Source organism: Melospiza melodia, chromosome 8 (assembly GCF_035770615.1).
Source record: "Melospiza melodia melodia isolate bMelMel2 chromosome 8, bMelMel2.pri, whole genome shotgun sequence".
Classification (NCBI taxonomy): Eukaryota; Metazoa; Chordata; class Aves; order Passeriformes; family Passerellidae; genus Melospiza; species Melospiza melodia.
In genome coordinates, this window is record NC_086201.1 from 25066773 (window position 1) to 25088362 (window position 21590).

Sequence of the window (21590 nt, forward strand, 5' to 3'; positions counted from 1 at the left end):
TTGATACAGGTTTCAGGAGAGGGAGCTATAGTATTCCACAGCCAGGACACTGCAAATCTGAGGAATAGATTGATTCGCAATTTAATATGACCACTAAATGTGCAGCACTCTGTTTAAATTTTCCTTTCCATGTTGCCAGTGCTGTGCATGCTCACTACTGTGTACACTTTCTCTATCTCTTTGCTGAACAGTACCTATCAGTGTTTTTAATAATATGCATGGCAAGCCTTGTTGACAAATGTGATAGATGGTAAAGAATCCGTCAGAAATCAATAATATCAAACAAAGAAGAATTTAAATAGTAAATGATAACAGCCTCTTCAGGTTAAAAATCAATAGTATAGCATCTTGGATCAGGTCATGCTGGACAGGTGTTCTCCCCTGAGTGAGACCTGAGGTACCTTCAGTGCACCTAGGGGGGAGGGAGGTGCCAGCATGTGTTGGAAGAAGGCTGAGTGCTGTGTTTCTGGCTGGGGTGAACTTTGCACTTCAGAGGAATTTTGCTGACATAAAGACTTTTTAAAAGTTTGGTCTTTTTGACTCCTGTAATAATGTATCTGTATGCATTCCACAGAGTAGATTCTTCAAGATTTCCTGAGGTAGGAGTTCTGCCTGTTTCTTGAAGAGCAAGGAGGAGATACTCAGCCTACCAATGCTCCCAGCCTATGATCCCCAGCTAGGGATTTTCCTCTGGTTTTTTAATACTGATTTGATGGGCCAGACATGTGTTTTCTTTTACTGCAAAATGCATTTAAGATCTGTATGGGAGATTTCAAAGGGCAGTAGGTCACGAGTAGGTTACTAACTTCGCAAATTTTTTTTTCCTATTTATGTATTTGTTTTTAAAATGTGTTGAATATTGCAAAAATTCTGTAAATTACATTCTTTTGTCACAGCTATCAGCCTGTAAGACAGTAATTCTGCTTTCTCCTACATCTTTCTTTAATTTTTTTAACCTAGCTCTGTCAATCTGAAGAGTCCTAGCACCTGTGTCCCCCATGTGCCTTTGGAGTTTAGTAATTAGTATTCTTAGAGCTCATCCTATTTAGAATCTCACTCAGCCATGCCCTGTTCCTGAATACTTTGTCCAGTACAGTATAAACTGTAAGCCAGCATGAAATAGTACAGTGCTGAGTTCAGCTGTCCTTGTGGGCAGATTAAACCTGCCTGAAGAGGGACAGAACAAGTGAATGATACCAAATGTGTCTGAATCGCTAATCTTGGAGGTTCTTAAATGAAAAAAACCAAATCAAATCCCAGATGTTCTGGTTTTAAAATTTTTTAACTGTCATGCTTGCATAGGTACAACATAAAAAATAACATGTCCTCAAAGGTCCATGAAAGTTGGTGTCAAAGGCTGTTTTCTTCTTGGATGTAACTAAGAGTCCCATTTGTTTGAGAAGGAGAAGTCTATTTAGACTCATGGATTTTTAATTAACATTATAATTTCAAAGTTCTTAATACATGTATACAGTGTGCTCTTATTCTGAATCTTTAGTGCTCTAGAACATCTGTAAGTTTTAGGATGTACCAAAAATTTTTAAAGTAATATATAATGTGCACGTGGGCTATTTGTTTTCACAAAGAAGCCTATTTTTCTTAGTGTGTACATTTCATGTTCAGTTTAAAAGTAAGTTTGTATGTTTTCTTTGGCTTTCGGCCTACTTATAACTGTGACTACATTGACTTAATATGACAGCTCACCTGTCTGTCGCAATAGCCCTCAAAAAAATTCCTGCTCTTTCTTACAGTTGCTTAGGAAGACAACTCCTCCCTAGAGCACACAGGGTTATTTGGGGACAGCTGTAATTTACTTCAATTTTCCCTGTGCAAATGAAAGCCCACTCACTACTTCTGATTTTTTTCTGAATCTAAAGGGCTTGGCTGCTTAATTTACTTATGCTTTTTGATTTTGTAGAAGTTCAAAAGACAATGTAAGTAGCCCTTTAATTATCTTTCTTTGTGTGTTAAGAGAATTGGAGGAAGTAAAAGATGGAACTGAAAGAGGAGTTAATTTCCTATGCATGCATTTTTGAGGTTTTTGGTAACCACACTGATTAGCTTTTCTAGCCAGCCTCACCAGAAAAAAATGTATTAAAAAAAATCTTACAGGAAGATTTTGTCAGGATTTCCCCATTTGATTAATGAAGTGGTGAATACAGGAAAGAAAAATCCACAAATGCCTGTTGCTGGTGTCTGCTTTATAAATACAGTAACATGTAAATCTGTTACTTTGGGATCAGTGGTGGCTTGTTTTTCAGGGTCTTTCCATTTAATATCTAGAGAACATCAGTTCATTACAGTGCCAGCATTCTTTAAAGAACAGTTTACAAAAAATAAAAGCTCCCCAAAACTCACTCTGTTCCCTAATTAAAAAAAAAATTATAAACTTACTTTTCAGTCTTATTCTATATTTAGCTAATCAAGCTAAGAATTATTGTATTTAGGGCAAATTGCTTCTCATTAATCGTTGTGCAACTGGATAAAGGTTCATAACAACAAAAAAATATTCCTGTTTTATTAGGAAGCAATGCCAGATTTTATCTAAGGTCATTTGAGTAATTGTGCTCCTTGTGAGAGGGCTCAGCTGTGCCACTTGGGTTCATGTTGTACCTAATGTGGTGTGACTGTGCTGCCGTTTCAAGGGCAATCAGAGACTCCTGATGGGTTTCAGTGCGGATTCTTGCATCAAATCAAATGATCGTAAAACCATGGTTCAGCAAGATCAGTCAACTGGTGCCAGAGGAAGTTGTGGTACTTGTGAAAAATCATCTGAGGTAGGGAGGGCAGGGTGGTAGTAAAGAATCTGCTTGGTTGTCTTATCTAGCGAACGTGTGCTCTCTAGACCTGGTGCACAGGGAAGGATCAGAAGTCTCTTTCTCTCTAGCAGTCTGCACTTGATCAGTTAGACTGAGTGTTTAACTCAGGGCAGCATCTGAAGTGGCCATTTGGTTCAGTTTCACGTGTTCTGTGCACTCTGAAGGATTGGCAGGCAAACACAGCTCACAGCTGGAGTGTTCTGAATGGGTGTGCCCAGGAGTTGACTGCTGGCCACCGATCCTGGGTGCTGGGGGTGTTCAGTGCTGTGGGAGGGACTATTTTGCAAGATGGACACTATTGTGGAATGAAGGAACCATGTCTGCTGAAATACAGACATTGCTAAATTTTTTAGGTTCTAGCCAGTTCAAGTACCTTCCTTTTCCAGTCATGTCACCCAGAATAGAGTTAAGGTCACTGTGAGGCTGACAGTGTACAATAGTCAATAGGAAGTGAAACAGCACATGCCATGAAACAGCATAAGTCTGTCAGAGATAATACAGAGGTTTTTAATAACAGTGTTAGAGGAAGGAAACTTGATAAAATGAGCTGAGTTGCACTACTGATCACAATTTTTTTTGTTCTTTGTTCATCACAGAGGTTTTATGCAACTGAGGGAAGAAATCAGTATATTTAAATATGATTTGACTTGAAAGTCTCAATGTCCTTTCTGTGTGATCTTTGTGTTTTAATGTGGCCACATGGGAAAATTGAAGCAACTCACATGGAGCTTAAATTAAGAACATGTAAAATAACCCTCCCCTCTGCTTTTTTTTTTTTTGATGATTAAGTCTCTCCTCACATAAAAGCTTATTATTTAGTATTCTAATTAATTTACTTGAAGGTTAACTTACGAAAATGTCTAGTATTTGATTTCTTTCCCTTTTAAAAAGCAGAAATGCTAATCTAAAACAATTAAAGAATTTCATGGCTGTTTTACTTTTCATTTTATTTTCATATATTAGTGAGCTCTGAGTAAAATATTTTTCTACCCTTTCTGCTATCTGATCAATCAGGAATTTGTTTTATTGATATATGGAGATAGAGATATTTGAAGACTATGGAGAATTCTCTGAATAAGCTTATGAGATTTGTTTCCATGTGCTCTTTTTCAGTGAAATGACAAAAACAGTGGAGATTTCTGGAGAAGGTGGACCCTTGGGAATACATGTAGTGCCCTTTTTTTCATCCTTGAGTGGAAGGTAAGATAGTTTCTGCATTGCTCAAGAAGTATATTAATGAAAGGATTTCAGTTGTGCTTATCTTAAAATGCTTGCTTACCTGAAGGAAGACAAAAATTGGTCTATGATGCTCATCCATTACCAAAATATTTACTAGTCCAAGTTCTGTATAAGGCAACCATAGAATCATTTAAGTTAGAAAAGACCTCAAAAATACTTGAGTCCAACCATTGACTGTTCTCTCCATCTTGTCGACTAGACCACAGCCTGAAGTGCCATGTCCAATTGCTTTGAGTCAGTACTATCATCTGTATTCATATATGCCTTTTTAATTGTCCCAGCTTTTATTCTCTGAATGGTAAACTGGACTCAGTAGTTTTGTGTGGTGTTGGGTTGGTTTTCTTGTGCTCTTGTGGGCTTGTTTGTTTTTGTTTGGTTTGTTTTTCCTAAATTGAATATCTCTGCAGAGTCTCTTCCTTAGTGACATACCAGACAAGAAGAGTCAAGAAATTGCTTGCCTCCTCATACTTTTCAAGCCATCTTTCAGATTTGATTGCATAGCATTTATAAAATGTGCTCTATACCATGAACCCTTTTTTGTCACAATACAATTACTTTAATTATAAATGATTTAACCAAGTCCATCGAGATCACAAAAGCCTATTATAGCAGCGTGCTCATACTGATGTGCTGTAGTTAAGACTGCGTCAGCATTTTCATTATAGCTGTTTTCCAAGCTATGTAACTAGGATGTGTTAAAAAAAAAATCTAGGCTGAAATTTGACATACAGAGGCTTAGCCAGAGAGTTAATTTGACACTGGCAGCCGTGAATAAGAGATGGGAAATTGCCAGAGCCATAAATGACACTGCTTTATAGTAAAATGTCTGCCGGTTACACAAAGCCAATTATTGCAAAAGTAAAAATTGTCTAATTCTTGAATATTTCTTTACTTGTCAGAATTCATGTAGGACAGAGAATGTGAAGGATTGAGTTACCTTGTAAAGGTCTGTTTTCTTGGCAAGATCTGAATTTGTAAGTGGACCCAAATTAATTCAGATTGTTTTATTTACCAAAAGGGAAAATAGATGTCCATCTGCTGCCTGTAAAATGGCATCACTGTCTCAAGAAGAAAGTTGGTCTTCAGTGGCAACTGTCAGAGATCCAAGTTGTGTCCTTGGCTTTTTGGGCTGCCTGTTGGTCTTGAGAAAGCCACCTGTGTTTGTTACCCATTCTGAGATGCAGACCAGAGCTCCTTGATATAGGCATGCCATAAAGGCTGTAGTGGGTACACCATACTTCAAGATCTTTCAGTAAAACAATTTTGATGAAATTGCAAGCTATTAAAATCAGTAATTGTTGTGACTGAAATGCAGTTTTGTACTTAAGTATCGCTGTGTTGAGAGCTGCTTTTAAAGACCTGCAAGAAGAAGAGTTCTTAGTCTACATTGTATTCATGTTAATGTGTCCTTACTTAGAAATGCTTTTGGGGATCTGCTGGAGTAGAGGAGGTCTTTGACAATTGAGGTACTGGTTTAGGTAGTTGTCTTTACATTTTAAGACAGCTCTTAGCAGAACTGTACTGATACCTTTGTTAAAGCACTGGACTGGCTTAAATGGCTTGACCCTCTTTTTTTCATCTATTCTGAGACCAGAGTATAAATTGTGATTCATCATAACATGAGAAAGTACAGAAGAGCATATTTTATTTCTTTTGGTGACATGATAGAATTTATGAGTACATGCTGGCTCTGACTAGCTGGGTCTGGTATTTCAATTGTAAAGTTATCTTCTAATAAGGTAATGCTGGCTTTAGCATGGTGCTGCTGCAGGCCAAAATTTTTCTACAGGTCATTAAAACATCATATTAATTTACAAAGTCTTAGTTTATACAGGAACTACAAAAGTAATGGAAATAATTTTCCCCCTTTCTTTTGCACTTAAATATCATTAAAAACAGGAAATTAAAATTTAATAGTGAATTAAAATGGTAAAATTTAGGCTGTGGAAGAAAGTAATGGAGGAATGAATTCAAACTGCCTCAGTCTATATAACTCAAGGCTCGTGGGCAGTACAGCACACACAAGTTTCAGACAAGTAGGCCATCCTATTGCATATATGAATGCAGTATCCAAGCACACAGGATTAGTGAGCAACAAACTTAATTTGTAATTTCATTTATTTCTGTACTTTTACTGGTTTGCATTTTAGCATAGTTGTATTTAGGTAGTTCTAGTTGTATTTAGTTAGTTCTTAGGGTTAAGGTTTTTGATTGCCACTAGTTGGATGTCATCAAAAGGGCTGTGGCCCCTCACCATCACTACCCTTTTTAATCCTTTGGGAAGGATAACTCTTGTAACAAGAGAATCTTTATGCTATGAAATCACTTTTTTCTGTTAGATACTGCAAAGAACTAATATTCTGTAGAAACTAGTTTTTCACTTAGTAATTGATAGGACAGAAGTACAAATTTTTTTATTGTTCTTAGACAGTAAATCTAAAATCAAATGCTCAGTGAATATAGTGTCGCTTGAATTAGTTAATGGTGTACTGTGAATCTGTTGAATGGACTTAGATATGAGAGGCAGTCGTGAATCTGAGACAAAAATACAGGACTTCTGCTTTGTGATTGGAGTGCCGGCACATTGAAAATTGCACATTAATATTTTATGAAGTATAACCAATAGAAAATGGTCTCTAAAGGTCATCCTTGATGACCATCTTTGATGCTGAAGTGGTATGGAAATTTAGTGGACAAAGATTGATTATAGAAGTTCTTTGCAAACGCACAGTTGTCAGGAATTTTTGCACACTGTAGTGTATCATTGGCTATAGCTATGTTGAATTATAGTTTGCAACACAGCAGTGTTCCAGGTAGGCCAGGATTAGCCAAGTGCTCCTAGCAGAGTTAGCAACACTGGAATTTTGCACCATCCATACTGGCACACTTATTGCATTATTCTGTGCTGCACCTCCATTTTCACTTGCACTTAATTTGTTAACAAAGAGCTTGGGTGTTGATGTTCTGCTGCTGTCCTGCCACAAGAATGAGTAGCAATGCTGTCTTGTATCAAAGCAAGGGACTTTGGCAACTGAAAACTTCGTAGGTGTTTGCAGAAGTAGAAAAGTCAGTTATTTTTTCATCTCATTCTAACTGCTGTTTATTTTATTGTATCAAGGTAGAAAATTACTTTTAATCTGTTTGTGATTTTACTTGAAGCAGTGGCAGAAAAATATGGCATAAGCTATACTGACATTTTTAACTGGAGAGGGGTCTAGGTGTTTTCCTCTGTTTCTCCAAGTATGACCTACAGGACTTAATGCTCCCCAAGTTCTTGCAAGTTGCAAAGCATTAGTGTACTGCAATTTTTCATGGTATTTTTTGGAATCCCCCCATTTCATTAATTAGTCAGCTGAAACCTTCCTCTAGGTTAAGCACTTCTTACACAGAGAGTCAGTCTACTGTATCATTTCATACGCAGTAGAGATTAATATCTATTTTTACTTCTCTAAATTTGTATCAGCACAATAAGGACAGTTTGCACCAATGTTTTGCCTTTTAGGATGCTGGGACTCTTCATCCGTGGTATTGAGGAAAACAGCAGATCTAGGCGTGATGGTCTTTTCCATGAAAATGAGTGCATTGTGAAGATAAACCATGTGGACCTTACAGATAAAACCTTTGCACAGTAAGTGCTGGTTTATATTTTAAGTGATTTGTAAAGGGATTAATACTGATTTCAGAAAAAAAAAGCCTATAAAATTGCTATGTGGCAGAAACTTCATAATTTTCTTTCTGAAACCTCCAAATAAGATGTAATTTGAGGAATTTTAGTGAACTTACTGTGCTTACCTAATTTAATAACATTAAGTTTTATATTTGTATTTTCCCTTTCTAGTTCTTCTGTTACTTTTACCATATTCTCTTTGTAATTTTTTATTTCATAAGACTTTCAGAATGAGTCAACATAACAGCATGGTGTTTAATGTTCTTTTGCAAATGAAATAAGATGTTTTTATTGTGCTGCAGCTTTTCAAGCATTAATTTTTTAAAAAATACTTCTACTGTCAGACTATGATTACTTGAGCTAAATGGAAAGTCTTACTTCTTATGACTTTTATTAAAAGTCTGTTGACATTTATTATCTATCTCAAATAATTTTTAACTAACAGGTTGTTTTGATCATCTATGGATTAATGTGGCATTGTTGCTCAAAAGAATAGCCTCTCAAATTTCACAGATATTTACTGTAGTAATTAAATAGTAATTTGTTTTTGCTCTCAATCCATATGTTCAGACAACTGAGTGATTGTTTATAATATAACAAAAACTTACTGAGATGTCAAGGGAGTCGAGGCTTAACTTTCTAAACAGTAAGCCAAATGTTCAAGGCTTCTAGACTAAAATCAAATACATTAATTTCACAGTTAGGAATAAATATTTACAAAATAAGTTTTCACTAAACCAGTGTAGTTCTGTAGCATAGGTATTCTTGTTTGAGACTGCTTTTTCCCCTCCTGATAGCTTTTTAGCTACAGCTTTCTGCATATTTGGTGGTAAAAGCACTTTGCTTTTACAGAACGGCTCTATACGTGCTATTCTCTTCCATCCATGCAATTCCTAAATAAGATATCAATTTTAGCAGAACATAATTGTCTGTCTATATCTTGTTAAAACATTCATTGCCCCACTGTGCAGTTTGGTAATGAAATTTTGCAAATAAGGTTTGCTTGAATCAAAACCTCTCTTTTCAAAATCCTGTGTGATCTTTTCTTTACAATGTGTTGTCTCCTCTGTGTTTTCTTCTGAGTGTAACTACATCTCCAAAGGCTTTCAGCCCATGAGGTGTTTGTGGAGTGGAGGACTCTGCATGTTTTTCTGTAAGATTACTAGATTGTGGGGCAGTAGGAAATACTTCAGGAAATTTTCTAGTTCTCTGTCAGACTTTCCTTCAAAATGCAACATGCAGGACACTTTCTAAAAGTTTGTGTAAAGTATTGAGAGTTGAAAGGACTATTTACCGTAAGAGTTAGCTTAAAGAGATTGGTCTTGTTAGACTCTCTCTCTCTGTTATTGGGAGAGAAAAATGTCTTAAAGGTGATTCAGAGCAGAGCCTAATTTTCTTGGGCTAAGTTTCCTTATGTTACAAAACCAAGTAGTGTCGTTGCAGTGGCAATTGAGGAAAAAATACGAGTGTTGAGGGCTTAATGTCTGTTTGGGGACAGGGGAGAACATTTTAGATGAGCTCTAACATATTCCCAAATCTTCAATTGTTCTGCTGAATTATTTTCCAAAATACTTTTCTACATCATCTTTCTTCCCTGGCTGTGGAGACTGGCTGAAGGCTCTTTCCAGGCTGAAGCTAATCTCCGTGAGCATGCCTTTAGTTTTCATCTTGCATGATGTAACTGTGCTAACCTGACAGAAGTCCAAGTTAAAGAAATCCACTAATTGTAAAAGCTACAACAAAGTGTTGTTCCAGTGACTGTTGACCCAGAAATAACAATCAGATTCTCCTTAGAGAGGAAAATCTGTTGGCTGGTTTCAAATTGACATTTCTTCATAAACCTTGTAAAAGCTGTTTTAACGCTTAGACTGTTACATGGTGTCTCTTTCTAGTTTCAGCAGAGACTTTCTAGTATTGCTCCTGACAATTGCTGCTTCTGCAGCTGTAGCAGCAGCAGCCTACTTTCTGTATTCCCACGTTTATAATAGCTATATATTGGGACTGTTGGTCTACTTTTTCATTTGCTGCTAATCTATTCAATTACATTCTGTTGTGCTGCAGAGTTTCTAGCACCTCTTTTAACTGACTCGCTTACTTCTTTAAAGTATGCACTTGGGGTCTCAAGAAATATAAATTTCTCCATTCATTAGTTTTTCCCTTTGAAGTGTAGCCAGTTACTTTGCCCCTGAAGACTGCATTTAGACTTTCCCATAGGATGTCTTGAGTGATTTCCACTAATTTTTGTTTGAAGGAGATCTTATGTTTTTTCTTGCATATATTTTAAATATTAACCTTTTGAAACTGAGTTATTAAATTACCTTGTAACATAAGACCAAGCAGCTACTTACAAGGATGAAGATGGGGTGTGAAAGAAACAGAGTTAACATTTTACATCCTTTGTGCTGGAAGTGTGCCATGGCTTCTACTATCAGTCTGTCCTTGACAACTTTGACAGGCTATAGGTGAATGGATAACCTGTAATCTCTGCTGAGACACTGGAGCCCAGTCTGTTACAGCTCTGAAACACAACCCTTGAGGGTGATACTAAAAGAATGCCTCCCTACAACGTTCTCCCTGCTATGTTTCTTTTCCAAATTTGAGATTTCTGTCTGGCAGCTTCACCTGTCAGTGAATGTTGCTATTCTGATTCTTGATGCTTTTGCAGTCAGTGTGGCAAGACTGGTTCTTTCCCACAGCAGTACCCATTGGGACTGACCCCTGACTTCAATGTCTTCATGCTACAGAAAACCCTCTTAAAAGCCTCTTTTCCACCACCTGCAGTTGCAAGGTGGATATATTGTGCAACTCTGTTCATCTGGGAAAGCAGTAGGTGTGTTTTGAAGACATTTATATTTGCAGTGCCTTCCTTCCTGTGTCAGTGTAAAAAAGAAAAAAAAAAATTCAGAAGTACTTTAAACATTGATTCCTGTTACATAACTGAGTGTAAATCCAAAGCCAAGACTTGAGCAAAATAGTGACTCAGACTGACGTACCACAGAAGGGTAGGAGATAAATACAATGTTCTTAGAAGGACTCTATGATTTATTTAAAATTTAATGTAGCCATTACTTTCCCTCTTGCCTCAATTCAGCTAAGCAGAAGTTTTCAGTTTTTAATTGTCAAACTGCACTTGAGCTACTACTTCTGTTCATACTCAAGTGGTCTTCTGCAGTATGGAAGAAAATCCATCACTTTCAACAGAAGGTAGGAGAGAAAAGCATAGAAAGAGGAAAGTCTCCTTTGTTCCTTTAGAATCCAAGGTTTGTAGCATGGCTTGATTGTCCAAATTTACGGGTTATTCAAAATCCAGGGAAGGCTTTATGAACAATTCTTTTGGCCAACTTGTCTTAATCCCCCTTACAGTGCATGGGAATCTGAGCATGGTGTTGTTACCATGGTATCAGTTCACAGAATTATGGAATGGTTTGGGTTGGATGGGACCTTAAAGATGATCTCATTCCAACCCCACAGGCATGGACAGGGATGTCACATACTAGATCAGATTGTTCAGGGCCCCATCTAGCCTGGCCTTGTACATTGCCAAGGATGGGGTATCCAGAGCTTCTCTGGGCAACCTGTTCAAGTACCTTACTACCCTCTGAGTAGATAATTTCTTCTTAATGTCTGGCTTAAATCTTTCTCTTTTTGTTTAAAGCCATTCTCCATTGCCCTATCAGTATCAAGGGCAATAGTTCCATTAAATGCTTTAACACAGTTTTTGGTGTTGCATTTGAGCACATCTGTAAAAACACGGATTATGTGAAATCTTCATATCCACATTGCAAAAGGTTACTGCTTGAAAGATGTAATATCGACCTATTTATGTAAAAACACAAATAATTGCACCACTTTGGTCATCAGATTTTTTTCCTAGTGTCTATGTATCCCATACCCTCATCCTATTTTATTGCTGTGTAATCAGCCAGGAGTTGCATTAGGGATTACAAAGGAATCTGAGGTGCAATTAGACTGGATTTGGAAAAAATGGAGAGTTGAGCTTGCTTGGAGTACATGTATTCACCAGAACAATTGGTGGCGAGTGCTCAGTGTGCCTCTATGCCAACAAGAAAATACATAACAGACAAGCACTTCAAAAAAGCAGCAAGCTCTATCTTCAGCAGTCTTTTGCCATCAGACCTTCCCTTTCTGATGCTCTGCATGAAGAAATGTGTTCATCAGTTTATTCTGGCTGGTATGTTTTCATAGCAGCTTAGGAATTCCAACAGATACGCTGCTCCTACTTGAAATGTAAGGAAATGCTGTAGTTTCGAAATCTTATTTCATGTGTACTTTTCTAAAAAAGGGATGCTATAGATGTAAACATAAAGTAAACTTTCATCTTATTCACTGTAAACAACTTCAAATTTTGCCCACGTTTTCTAGTTTGTCATAGGAATTTTGTTATCTTTCTTTTAAAGGGCTCAGGACATCTTCCGTCAAGCAATGAAATTTCAAAGTGTCATCTTGGAAGTCCTTCCTCCGTATAACCGAGAGCAGTATGAAAAGTCTGCTATAGCTCCTCTTTGTATTCTGAATAATGAAGAAGGAGTTACAAAAACAAAAATTCCACCTCCTCTTCATCCAAAACCTGCTGTGAAAACTATTAATATTTCTGGAGCAATCTTGGAGTCAGGTGTACAGGGAGCACTGCAACAAGCTAAGAGCCCCAACCTCCCACGTCTGGGTAGAAAGCCTTCTTCTCCCTCACTGTCTCCACTTATGGGATTTGGCAATAAGAGAAATGCAAAGAAAATAAAGATAGACCTGAAAAAAGGTAAGTCTTTGTGATGATATGATTAATTCGGTATCATGTTCTCTATAGTAATACCTTAGCCTTTTAATTTAACAAGTGACGTTGAAGACACAAGTTATTTATCATTTAAAAGTACCAAAACTTTCCAAAGGTATAGCAATGTAAAGAGTAATGTTTTCTACAGTGGGCTTTTTCATACATTTTGGAGGTGTGTTATCCAGATTTACTGATTAGGACATCTCTGTTACTCACTGTGGAAGCAATTTCATTAGCAACAAGTGATTTTAAGAGATAGTTCAGTCTTTTCACATGTATAGAATCAAAGTTTGAACTGTTTGCTGGTCACCTTTGTTATTTAATTTAATCGACTAATTGACCTCAACAGTGTTATGACGTTCTTTTAAAGATATGTTTAAAAATCTATTCTGCCATTTCATGTTTTCCAAGAGCTTCACCACAGATTTACCTGTCTTTCCCTTTTTTATTCTCTCCAAACCTTTCTTTTTTTCTTTCATATTTATTCAGCTGTCAGGAGGCCAAATTTGTGTGTGTATAACTTTAATTGCTGCACCATGCAGCTGTGTGTCTTTGAATGGAATAACAGGTTTATGAACATGTAGTAAAATGTGCTTAAGAAATTTCCAATTAGCATTTGTGGTTTTTATTTGATTTCTGTCTCTGATTTGGCTGGGAGTAAAATTTGATCCTAGAAGTGGCCCTTTTGAAACTGTAACTTTATGCACACAACACATTATGAATGTAATCAAGCTCTCATTTCTTAATTTTTGTTGTTTCTTTACCTAAATCACTCATTTTTACTTCTGTACTCTTCAGCTTTGTGTTAATAAAACCCATTTAAGAATGTCCCTATTCTAGATCTAATGCTTTTGATTTTGAAACATTTATATTTCTGGAAATTATATCAATGTGATACTGACATCATGATATCTTTGAAAACTACTACATGGGTAGAAATACCACTCAATATAAAAAGATTTTTATGGCCTCTGCTATTCCCAGTGATTTTAGTGGCTCATAAGCAATACCTGCTAATATTTATTTTACTCCCTAATTACTTGTTATAGCATATCTGTTAACACTTGAGGTTGTTTATTTCTAAGCAGCAAACAACTTCACTTAATGGAAGGTTAGAAATGCCACTTTGTCCTTTCTGAGCAGCGCATCAAGTTTTCCATTCAAATCATGTGATATTTTTCCCATTTACCAAATTTCAGTAAAACCTGCTAAATTATATTTATGCTTATAAATAAACAATTCAAATTGCTCTGATTCCATGAAAACTGATTGACATAAAGTGAAGATTAATATTGTAGTGACCTATAGAAAAGGAAAATGCTTTAAAAAGAGAGTTCTTTCCTGTTTTTTATTATTATGTGCCTACCCAAGTATTTGCATCTTTTGCTGTTTTAAGAGTGTCTGGGTATATGTTTGGACATGAGTAGACTTCTCCAGACCATGCTTGTGTTTACAGCTTTTTGTTTACCTTCTTTTTTTAAGAGTTAACATGAATGAGTCTCCAGGATTTTTAGGAGTTAACATGAATGAGTCTCTGGGATATCTTGCTGACATTGTTTGCTTACTTTTAATGATCATTGTTTACATGTTGAAATTTATGTTGTGTGTTCCCCATCTGACATTCTAGGTCCAGAAGGACTTGGTTTCACAGTGGTTACCAGAGACTCTTCAGTACATGGTCCTGGTCCAATCTTTGTGAAGAATATTTTACCAAAAGGTGCAGCAGTAAAAGATGGTCGTTTGCAGTCAGGAGACAGAATCCTGGAGGTGAGGATAAACATCCTTTGTATTTGCATTGCTTAAAATTGATCGCTAGCTCTGTCATAAATGTTCTATTTCCTCATACATAGTATTGATGTATGGAACTACAGTCCTTGCCCTTGGTTTAAAAAGTCATGCTCACAGTTTCTGTGTCACTTGTTTGTCAACAAGTGCTTTACACCATGAGGTGGAAAAATGATTCTTTTCACAAGGGTCCTTGAGGTGATTGAACAAGGGGAACCTGATAAAATCTTGGGTTTTAAAACAGATAAATGTATTGATTTAGGACCAAAACATGTCTAGCCTCTTAAGCCATATACAAAAATCTCCAGTTAATATCAAGCTGGTAAAGTGCTCATTTTAAGGCAATTTTGCTCAAATTGGTCTGTTGAAAATTTTCAGGTATCTTGTGACTTACAGTCTTATTATCTAATGGGTTATTTCTACTTACTAACCTCAAAAAGCTCTTAAGGTAAACAGTTTTAATACTAAGGTCTTGTTTCTGCACTTTTCATCTTCAAAGTGCTTTACAAACTAATTAAGTCTCACAAACCCCCTGCAAGGCGAGTAAGTACTACAGAGCTGCTTTAACAGATGGTGAAAATGAGGAGGAGAAAGGTTAAGTAATTTGTGCAGGGCCAGAGGGGGAGGTAGTATGGGAGCTGTTGCTGATTCTTCTTTGCTCTCAGTCGCTGAATGACACCTGTGTTAGGTGAGGAGAACCTAATAAACCTGCTGAAAGGCAGTCAGAGATAAGACACCCTCTGTTCTTTTGTGGCTGTTAGGTGAATGGACGGGACATCACTGGCAGGACCCAGGAAGAGCTTGTAGCTATGCTGAGAAGCACAAAGCAAGGCGAGACTGTCTGTCTGATTGTGGCTCGTCAGGAGGAGGCCTTTCTACCTCGAGAGCTGGTAAACTTGTTATTCTTTCCCAAAGAGTGACTTTGAAACAATTCCATGGTTAAATACTAGCCCAGGAAATAGAAATTGTCAGCTGAGAAATGACAATAAGAGGTAGTCACATAAGGCTTGTTTCCAAGAAGTATTTATACTCAAATTTGATTTTGGGGGTGTTTGATTTTTATCTACTATAGATGCAATTCCACACAATCTGATTTTTCATCCCCAAAAATGACAGCATAAGCATAACTCACAGGGGAATACTGTAAATTAATTTTGCAAGCGTGAGGTCAAGCATAACTAAAAATGGGTTATTCTCTTTCAGAAAAGCAACAAGCTCTAAACCAGAAATTTAAAGTGCATGTAATTAGCTTGCAGCTTATCACTGGCAAGCTAGTGAGGGTGGCTGCCCCAGGAGATGTCTCATAAGCCAGGTGCCCAGTTGCAGGAGTGGTGAGGAATAGAATTCTGCTGCACTCCTTACAAATTTTGGAAGCAAGCTTTTCCTTGGCTGCTAGCCTTTGACTTAATAGACTTTTGGTTGTCTTTTTTCCTTCTGAAGTACTTAATTTTCACTTTTGTTTTCTATTAACACTGCCATGAAACTCTGTTCTCTTTTCTCTCACATAGAGAACTGCATCAGAGTAAAAGTGCTATCTGATACATGCTTGTTTCCCCTCAGAGAAGGTCATTTCTTTGGTTCCCTCTTCCTTATCTTGATTGATGGCTATACTTGACCTTTCATTAAGTCCTCAGGATAAGGGAAGGACAGCATTTCCTGCTTTTGTCTCATTTTATCTCCTTCAAAGAACACAAACCGCCTTCATCCTTTCCTTAAGATGCTGCCTTCTTGCTTTTCCTTTAGACTGTTGTCAGGATCTTCTACAGAAGTACTCCGTTATGTTTCCTCACAGAACATTGCTGACAGTTTTCCTCTTGTTTCCCTGTTGCCAGTAGGACCTTGCTGAGGTCAGGGTTGCCCGTGACAGGACAGGGAGCTGGAAGGGTGTTCAGGTTCTCTCGTGTGAGTCGTTTCTCTTGTGCTGCTGCTGCCCACTTTTTCTTGTGAGCAGTTGTGAGGTGTCTTAGCTAAACTATTTTTGTATCCATTTTTCCTTTTTATTGTGTAATTTTTAAGGAGCATAATGGTGGTTTTCAGCCTTGTAATTGGGCATTTGTTGTCAGTGATTGCCAAAGCACCAAAGTTGGTCATTGAATTGCTCTGCTGAGTAAGCCCTGAGTTGTAGAGTCAGTGTCTGTGTGGATCAGAGGGAAATTTGAGTATCAAAGTACTAAATTATCTATTCTATGTAGAATTTCTTTTCATTCACCAGCTCTTCTAAATAAGAGCTTACTTTTTGAAATCACTAGCCATTAATAGTGTTTTCTGGGTTTTTTAAGTTATTATAAAGCACATTACTTTAAAAATGTACGTTAAAAAGTATGCATTCTTCTCTTTTCTCTCCTGTTCCCCCAATGTTATACTTATTATGTATTGTCATGGTGTGAATTCTTCTGGAAATCACTGTAGCAGTGTGTGTGTATAAAAGTTTAGAAGAATCTAAAAGCTGTTTATAATTTCTACCTGCCACAATTGTGTGATAATAAATTTTTGTCTCTACAGCAAGGATTAACTACCTTTCAATGGGTGATTTACTTATGACTGGCATGATTGAAATCCAGGAAGTAGCCACATTTATCCTGCTGGCTTGACCTTCTCTTAGATTGCTTTCTCTGTGATAGAATGATGCACAAGCGATGGCCCTGACTGTAACAGTGAGGATGGGGGAATTCTAATACTGCTCTGTGTTCCTCACTATCTCAATCAAGTACAACATAATAAAAACAAGAATTACTGAAATATATTACATAAATTTATGGAACCAGCCCATCTAAATTAAAAAGCCCTTCAGCAACATCTGGTAGCTTACAGCAAAAGTGTGAGTTACCATCCCACTAAGCTACCAGATGTTGATGCTAACATGCTAACACAATGCTTGTTAGAATTCATGAGGTGTCTGAGAATAGTCTTAACAAAGATTTTTTTTTTTTTTAATGGTTTAGCTTTTTTGTTTGGTTTCAGCTTTAGCCATGATATTACATTGGACTAATCCTCTGCTACCTCAAAAGTTACAGTACTGTTTTATCAAAGAGCAAAAAAATGCCAGCACTTTAAATGTTTGTTTTTGGAAGGAAAAACAGTGGATAATCCGATGTTTTTCGAGGACAGCTGTAACTGAGCGCCCTGACAGTGTAACATGCATGCAGAATTTACCTGAATACTTGGGGATTTTTTTAATGCCTGGCAATAATATGGTAATTGCTTTATCAGACTTGTTCTTGCTTTGTGCATGTCTCCAGGGACTGTAATCTGAGTTGTTTTCTTTAGATTCCCTGTTACCTGTTGAAAGAAAAAGGAGAAGGGCCACCTGGTAAATGTACCCACTCCCCACAGTTTCCTGTGGCAAAGATACATCTGGAGGCTGGACCCATTAGGAACCCATGCACAAAAACCACTTTTGAGCATGTTGTTCCCTAGAACTGGATTTTTATGTGGATTTGCTGGAGAGAATTTGAGAACTGCATGGACACAAAGCAAATAATGTAATAAAGTCACATTGGTTTACATTTTGTTGCATGGATCTGTAATAATATAATTTGACTTTACCTTGTAATAAAGCTGCGGCTTGGGGATAGCTTGGTCTCACGAATATTTTCTCTTCAGTATGATAGATGGGAACAGAGTTTGGGTGTTTTGTTACTGTGATCTGTGCTTATGGATTGCTAGCCAGTAGAAAAATATATTCAGAGTAGCAAGCCTTTGTCACAGCAGCCAAGATATGATATGGATGAGGATGAATCAGTGTTGCAAAAAAGTATTATTACATTTTAGGCAATTGGGGCTTTGGTTACACTGGTTCTTGCAGCATCTGAGAGTTACAGAGTTACAGTGTTTGTGCATAACAAAGGAAAAGAATTGAAAACCCAGCACTTGTAGGGTTGTTACTCCTTAAAAAAAATATGGAGGCTCTAATGAGATAATTTTAATATATATATATTGAAACAGATTAGTGAAGTAGGATTTGGACCAACCACATGCTGTCCTCCTTATTATCCAGTTAGCCAAATGTTCCCAGTAATTCATGCCAGCTGTTGACAATGTAGCAGCTAAGTAAGGAGCTGATTCCAAAACTCCAGGGGAAGATCTTGATTCACTTAATTACCACAGTCTACGGAGTGTCCAGTGATTAGTGTGTTCTTTAAGGTGCATTTGGGTTTTAAACTGTGTAACACTCTTTTCTAGAGGATGGTGAAAATTACAGAGAAAACCTGGTTGAACTGAATAGGTTTAGATTTTACAGCTCTTCTCAAAGTGAATGGAATGCACATTATGGCCATCATTCTGTTGTGTTTTGGAAATAGTGTTTTAATCATGTGCGTCTGTTGCATCGTGTTTTTTTCCTCTAAGGAAAATGTATGATCTGAAAGTGCCATTTCTTTTAATAATGATGCAAAAAATTATTTACTCCCCCTTTTCTTTCTTTGTCCCTGCGTTGGTAAAAAAGGGAATATTGCTTGAGTGAGAGCAGCTCTGGTGCAACCCATTCTGTGCTATGATCCTTTACAATTCTTTATTTCGTATGATGCACAGCAGCAGAGGAATGTGACTGTTCTGCAATTGCCAGAAATAGTATAGCACAAAAAAATTGCTTGCATTTTTCTCTAAGTTAGAGCACATGCATTGTAATTTTTGCATATCCTTTATTTTTTGTTTTAAAATTCTCTTTGACTTACAGTTGCAACTGTAATTGCTATTTCTGTGGTTTCTTGGCATATTAACTGATGCCTGAAGAATGGGGGATGAAAGGAAACAAACCATAATTTTTATAACAATAGCTAAATGAACAACAATGTACTTAACTTGGTATTGGTCTGTAAGTCTTTTTTTACATGTGTATTATACAGGATGGAAGGAAGCAGGATGAGTGGCAAGTTCAATTAAGCATTTTTTTCTACTTACCATATGATTAACTTTTATGTTTTAGTCTTCCCCCAGTTAATTTCTTCCACTGCCTTGAACTTATATGCCTGAAGGAAAACCAGTTGGCCTATTTGTTTTAATATTCAAAGCTTAATTTCTATTACTTCCTTTTAATTGTTGCTTGCCTTTTTATGTGCAGGAAATAATAAGTGAAATTACAGCCTAGACTTAACCATTTTTGCACCTGTTTTTGTAGTTCAAAACCATGATTCTAGTGCTCAATTATCCAGAAATGGACAAATAATTTCAGGCAGAAAGTGATTCCAGCAAGTACTATTTCTCTATTGTGTTACCTCTGTTCTAAAGGAGATGAATTGGATAGGAAAAAAAAGTAGTATATATTGAATTTTATTAGCGTACACAAGAAGGTGTTCTGTGTAATGAAGACAAGGATATTGTGAATGTACGTGGCACCTCTCTTCATTTGTAAACTATGTAGATTTTTTAATATCCTGGGGGTTTTAAAGAAAAGTTTGATTTTTGACCTATTCTCTTCATCTGGAATAGTTGTGAAGCGAATGTAGGTTGTGTCTACACAAATGTATATTTTTCAAGACAAAACATTGTGTGCTGCAACCCCTCAGAGGTTTTCAGCTTCATTATGTATTTCAGAAGATGGTTACTATTTCATTATGTCTTAGAGTACTGGAAACTTTGATGTTTGTTGATTAGTTGTGCTCTTTGCAAAAGTCAGTGAGAGATCAGTGTTAAGAAGGAATGTGACGATTTTTCCTGTCACGTTGAAAAGCATCTCTTTATCCAGGGTTTGTGTGTGACTCCCGAATTTACCAAAGCAGAATAAATTGCTTGATAATCCATGTACCTTTAAAAAGTGGTTGTTTTTTGAGCTCTCATATGCAGTGAAGTGTCCATAAAGGTACCAGCATAGCAAATGTGATTTTTCTATGTGATATCAGTTGTCAGCCTTTTTGAGGCCACAGAGACCTTATTGCATCTAGTCTACTGTTGCTTTCTCTGTCAGGCCCATCAGAGTGTTATGATCCAGCAATGATTTACCTTTCAGAACCCACTGTTCCTATATTCTAGCAAATATGAGGAACCTTAAAAGGAGGGTCTGAAAGACCTGATCATAACCTTCATTGCCTGCAAAATCCTCTGATGGTGTTCTGCCTGCTGGTAAAGAATAAGTCGGAGAGGATGCAAGTAAGGAGAGAAAAGCATAATGTTACTTGCATTATGAGGTAATATATTCATAAGATGTGTTATGGGATTACTGCCCAAAATTCCTAGATTTAGGAACCCTGCATCAGAACACTGCAAAGTGAGAACTGCTTACTTGATAATGTAAGTCTTAGCTCTGAGGTTGCCTGAAATTATTTGGAAACCCACTTTAATGTATGAAATCAAAAGTATATATTCATCAGAATAGAGGCATATAAAATCTGGTCTTAACAGAAATTGAGTCTTCATATGTTTTAGATGCATTTACCTGGGTCTCTGTACAGCATTTGCATTTAATAAAACCAGAGTATTTGGGCAATTTTAAAATCCTGCTAACAAATGTAGTGCCTTGCCATTTACAAGGGTCACCAGTTCTATTCCATATACTATATGAACATTTCTAAAATCTTTCTGTCTTGGAATACATAAAGAACTTAAAAGTTTTCCTAGGCTGACTTAATGTAAAACGTATGCATGTGGTGTTTGAAGTAGACGTAAAAGAATTATAACCTGCTTATTGCTTTGTTTACTATACCTTTAAAACAGTAAGCACTAAAATGAGTGAAGAGTTGGGTTTGTATGTCACCGTGTTGTGACCTGTGCCTGAAATGAATTCTGAAACGATACAGTAGCAGCACCCTTAAATTCACCCTGAAAATACCATGCAGCCTTCCATCTTCATGTGTGATAAGATTTTAGGCTCTAGGTGCCAAGGGATATTAACTGCACAGGGCTCCAGCTCAGTAGGGTACATAAGCACGTGGCTTACCCCATCCGTGGGCTGAAAATGGTTGTTTTCACAGTGAGACTGACTTTGACTGAGGACTGAACTAGCTACTTTTTCACTTTACCTTTTAAGCTACAGTTATGTAGCTTAAAAGGTAAAGTGAAACTGCATTTTTTTAATGTTGAGCAGCAGTGCACACTAAGTAACAAATACAAAACTTTTGCAAGGGTCAGCCATTTCCTTGGTGGATTCTTCAATAGGCAAGTCATGCAAACTGAAGAATCTCCATTTCTGAAATGCACTATATCTGCCTTGGATGAAGAGCTGAGTCTAATTTTGTTGATTTTTGAAGCTATAATTCCAGAAAGTCTACATAATTCAAACCAGACACATTCTATCTAACGTGACACAAATTTGTAGTGTACTGTGTTAACATTAAAATTATCCAAGCATGCTATCATG

General features: G+C 36.9%; 1 protein-coding gene across 4 annotated transcripts in view; it reads left to right on the forward strand.

Annotated features, from left to right (window-relative positions):
• The window catches only part of PARD3B (par-3 family cell polarity regulator beta), a 391710-nt gene that overhangs the window by 166614 nt on the left and 203506 nt on the right, over positions 1-21590 (forward strand). For 3 of the 4 annotated variants that reach the window (XM_063162314.1, XM_063162315.1, XM_063162316.1), the window contains exons 6-10: positions 3933-4019; positions 7561-7686; positions 12144-12499; positions 14142-14281; positions 15061-15189. In XM_063162314.1, coding sequence (XP_063018384.1) covers positions 3933-4019; positions 7561-7686; positions 12144-12499; positions 14142-14281; positions 15061-15189 — 838 coding nt within the window. The remainder of the gene's footprint in view (positions 1-3932; positions 4020-7560; positions 7687-12143; positions 12500-14141; positions 14282-15060; positions 15190-21590) is intronic. The other variant, XM_063162318.1, reaches the window with a different exon arrangement.